Source organism: Orycteropus afer, unplaced genomic scaffold, assembly GCF_000298275.1.
Source record: "Orycteropus afer afer isolate SDZICR_OR568_19922 unplaced genomic scaffold, OryAfe1.0 scaffold00732, whole genome shotgun sequence".
NCBI lineage: Eukaryota > Metazoa > Chordata > Mammalia > Tubulidentata > Orycteropodidae > Orycteropus > Orycteropus afer.
Window position 1 is genome coordinate 346,933 of NW_006922319.1, and position 4,247 is coordinate 351,179.

Here is a 4,247-nt window from a genome sequence, read left to right on the forward strand (position 1 = left end):
CCTTATCTACTACACCACCAGAGCTCCTTAAATAGTAAAGTAGACACTTTATTTATATAAAGCTACATCATCTATTATCTTTAATTATCCTCATTGCCTGGCTACGATTGCCAACCACTTGGAAAGGAATCAAAACTGGAGATATTGGATAGAGTGAGAGGAAAAATGTGGAACACAATTCAAACACAAAAATTACCAGAATCACCAGTCAGATAGAGACTGGTGGAACACCAAAGACTATGGCCTAAAAATGGACTCCCTCCCATGGATTGGCTCTCAACTCAACAGTAGAAAGACCTACATGCAGAACACCTACCCTAGGGTGATATACCTACCTACTCTAGGAAGATGCACCCTTTAGAGCAATCAGCCATGAGACACCAGAGGGGCAGCATTCACACAGAGGGGAAAGCTGGATGGACAGGGAAGCGTAGTTAAGAAGGGCACAGGGAGGGGGCAGTCACAGGGAGGGGAGGGAGGAGGTATTTTTATGGTTGGGGATGGTAATTGGACGTGAAATCAAATGTGCATAAACTGTTGAATGTAAAACAAATTTGCTTTGTAAATTCGCACCCAAAGCACAATGAAATTAAATAAATAAATAAAGTAGTGAACTAAGACTTAGAGAAGTAACTTGCCCCAAAGATCACCTAGTAAGTTCTTTAACCATTAAAGTTCTTACTTTTGAGTCAAATTTGTGTAAGAGAATGGTATTATGTAAATAGCTAGGGTACAAACAAAAAGTTTGAAGATAAAGATATTAGTATGTGCCATAGAACAAAGGTAATGAAGCAAGTAGCAAATCATCCAAGACTTCAACTAGTTAGATCTCAGCTGCCTTGGTCCTCTGACAGAGGAATCATCTTTTGCTCTCTAGATGTGCTCAGCTGCTTCTACTTGGTTTACAAGGTGCTGAGGAATTTGTCATGGCAGCTTCTAGGGTTCAGGAGAACATCTGCCCTATAATCAGCATCCCCTTTTGCCTTACAGTTGATCAACAAGGAGGAGGAGCTGTTGGAAAAGGAGAAGAGTACCTTCCCCCTTCTGCAGACCATGATGATCAACAAAGTGCCTTACGAGCAGCTGTGGGCGACGACCTATGAGTTCAGCACCAAATCAGAGGAGTGGATGAATGGTACACTGTGATCTCACCAGGGCAGAATGGGGGCCCTTGCTAGGCAGTTCTGAAATAAGATTTGGACTCAGATTCTGGCTGGACTTTTCTGGATTCTGACACTCTGGATTAAGGCAGCCCCAGTCAAAATTTTCTGATGTGATAATGATGAAAAACAAAACAAAACAAAACTCAATCCCATCGAGTTGATGTGACTCATAGCGACCCCTCCTTGGGTTTCCAAGGCAGTGTCTCTATGGAAGTAGATTGCCCAGTCTTCTTTCTGAGGAGTGGCTAGTGGGTTTGAACCTCCAGCCTTTTGGTTAGTAGTGGAAATGCCTTAGGCCCTGTGCCATAATGATGCACAGTAAGGGGTACATACCCAGACATACTGTCAAGATAAAATAGAACAGCCACCTAGAGAACCGTGAATTAGACAGTGACCCTGAGAGACAGATGGTGGAAGGACAAGGTAACAGTGCCACTATTGTACTGCTTCAGGAAAGGCCCATAAATATCTGTAAATTACCTCCTCTCCTGTAGGCTCTGGAGCTAGAAGGTATTAAGGAGGTAGAATCAGTGAGACTTACTGATTGATTTGATGTGGGTAGGGAGCTCTAAGGAAGAGGGAAGAACCTAGGGAGATTTCCAGATAGTTGGCTCAGGCAGTTCAGTGGATATTGCTGTCACTCACATAAGAACAAAATAAGTGACAGTTTTGTTAGGAAAAAGCAGTCAACTTGAGTACACTGATTTTGAGGAGTCTGTACCCATCCAAATGGGAATATGAGTTAGTAGTTGAGTGTATCATTCTGGAGTTAGGAGATGGGTTTTGGGGGGGGACATTTATATATCCGGGAATAATTGTTGGGTTTACTGTTGTTAGTTGCTGTCAAGTCAGTTTCGACTCAGGGTGACCCCATATGTGCGGAGTAGAATGGCTCCATAGGGTTTTCAAGGCTGTGAATTTTTGAAGCAGATGGCCAGGCCTGTCTTTTAAGATGCCTGTGGATGTGTTCAAACCACCAACCTTTCAGTTAGTAGTCCAATGATTAACCATTTAGATGACAATAAAGTCATGAATGACATTGCCTGGGGAGAGTTTGTAAGAGGAGAGGACAAAATCAGAAATCCTTAGGTTTGAGCCTTTAGCTTATTTATAATGAATTTCCATGTAATTAGCTTTGGTATAGTGAACACAACTGTAATGAACATCTTTGTGTCCAGTTTTTCAGACACAACTATGATTGTTTCCTTAGGATAAATTCCTAGAAATGAAAAGACTGGATCAAAGGGTGTGCAATGAAAATTATTAGTGTTTTATAAAATGTTACTGTTGGGAGCTCTGGTGGTGTAGTGCCTAAGACATTTGACTGCTAACCACAAGGCTAGTGATTCAAACCTACCAACCCATTCCTCGGAAGGAAGATTGGGCAATCTACTTCCCTAGAGATACAGCCTTGGAAACCCAAGGAGGGCTCGCTATGAGTCAGCGTTGGAAACCCAAGGAGGGCTTGCTATGAGTTAGAATTGACTTGCCGGCTGTGAGTTTGGTTGTTTATTTTTAATTGTTGTTATTGTTTTATTTTATTCTTCTAGCAGTATTTAAATCTGTTCACTCCCCACAGTCTCAACAATCCTGGGAAATAGTAGCTTTTAAAACTTTTGTTGCTAATTTGATGTTTAAAATAGTATCTCATTTTTAATCTTTAAAAACATGTTCTTTCCTTTAACTACCATCGAAATTGAATGTTCATTGGACAGATAAATTGCTTATTTTATAAAAGCCTAATCTTATACTCTTTCATTTTTTTTTTTACTGGAATGAACCTAAACTCCCTTCTTCAAATAATTTTATAGTTTTGGATAATATTTCAGTTGATGCTCTTAATTTTTCCAAGTACTCAGTCATATCTGTGCAGTTAGAGTATTTTACCTTCTTATTTATTATTTTTATGCCTCTTTTATCACTTGCTTTACTAACTGTGTTGGCTAGCACTTCCAAAATAAATTAAATACTGTGGTATTTAATCGATAAATATTTTATTGATAATAATGAATAGTATTCTATTGATAATAATGGACATTCTTGATTTCTTGTTTTAATAGAATGCTTCTATAAGATCACATTAAAACATAATGCTTTTTGTTTGACATAAAAAAATATATATGGTGTTGAGGAAGTATTTATAATTTACCAAGTCTTTTTAATTAGAAATGGTTATTGTGTTTAAAAAAATATTTATATTTTTAAACTCATTGTTCTGGTTACCTAGTGCCACTCTGACAGGAATTGAATATACCACAGGTGGGATGGCTTTAACAAACAGGAGTTTATTCTCTTACAGTTTGGGAGGCTACAAATCCTAGTTCCAAGTGCCAGGCTCTAGGGGCCATGTGAAAGCCCCTCGACCTTGGGCTTCAGCTCTGCCTCTTGCTCCTGGCCCACTGAAGCTACAGGCATCTCTTCACTCAGGCAGCTACTGGCTGCTGAGGCTAACAAGCCCAAGATCGACAAGTAAAATGGCACAGTCCCGATGTTACCAAACCACATGTTGTTGTTGTTATGTGCTGTCGAGTCGGACTCGACTCACAGCGACCCCTCCTTGGGTTTCTGAGGTAGTATCACTACGGAAGTAGATTGCCCCATCTTCCTTCCGAATAGTGGCTGGTGGGTTTGAAGTGCCAGCCTTCTGGTTTGCAGTCAAATGCCTTAGGCACTATGCTACCAGAACTGCATGTAGCAGGCCATTAATTCAAGTCCATTGTAAGTCCGAAGGTCAGCAGAGAATGGCAGGCTGCTAAACAGTGACACGGCTACATGCAGGGTCCAAGCGTGCCGTATGCTACAGTCCATTCCCAAAGCTGTATCTTATATATGGGAAGCAGACCACATCCCTAAGGCAGCTACTCAGCTGCTCACAGTAAATTGTATCATGGAGTTGATTACCAGTCTCATCATGGGGAATAGTACATCCAGCTGCCCAGCGACTCAACCAGGCCCAGCCAAGTTGACACACAAACATAGCCACCACACTCATATATGTTGTTGTTGTTGTTATGTGCCGTCGAGTCGGCCCCGACTCATAGCGACCCCTCCTTGGGTTTCCGAGGCAGTATCACTACGGAAGTA

At 41.1% G+C, this 4,247-nt stretch overlaps 1 protein-coding gene across 1 annotated transcript in view; it reads left to right on the top strand.

Annotated features, from left to right (window-relative positions):
- Positions 1–4,247, top strand: part of DNAH3 (dynein axonemal heavy chain 3) — a 308,795-nt gene that overhangs the window by 103,377 nt on the left and 201,171 nt on the right. Inside the window, exon 18 of the mRNA XM_042783203.1 lies at positions 991–1,135. Coding sequence (XP_042639137.1) covers positions 991–1,135 — 145 coding nt within the window. The remainder of the gene's footprint in view (positions 1–990; positions 1,136–4,247) is intronic.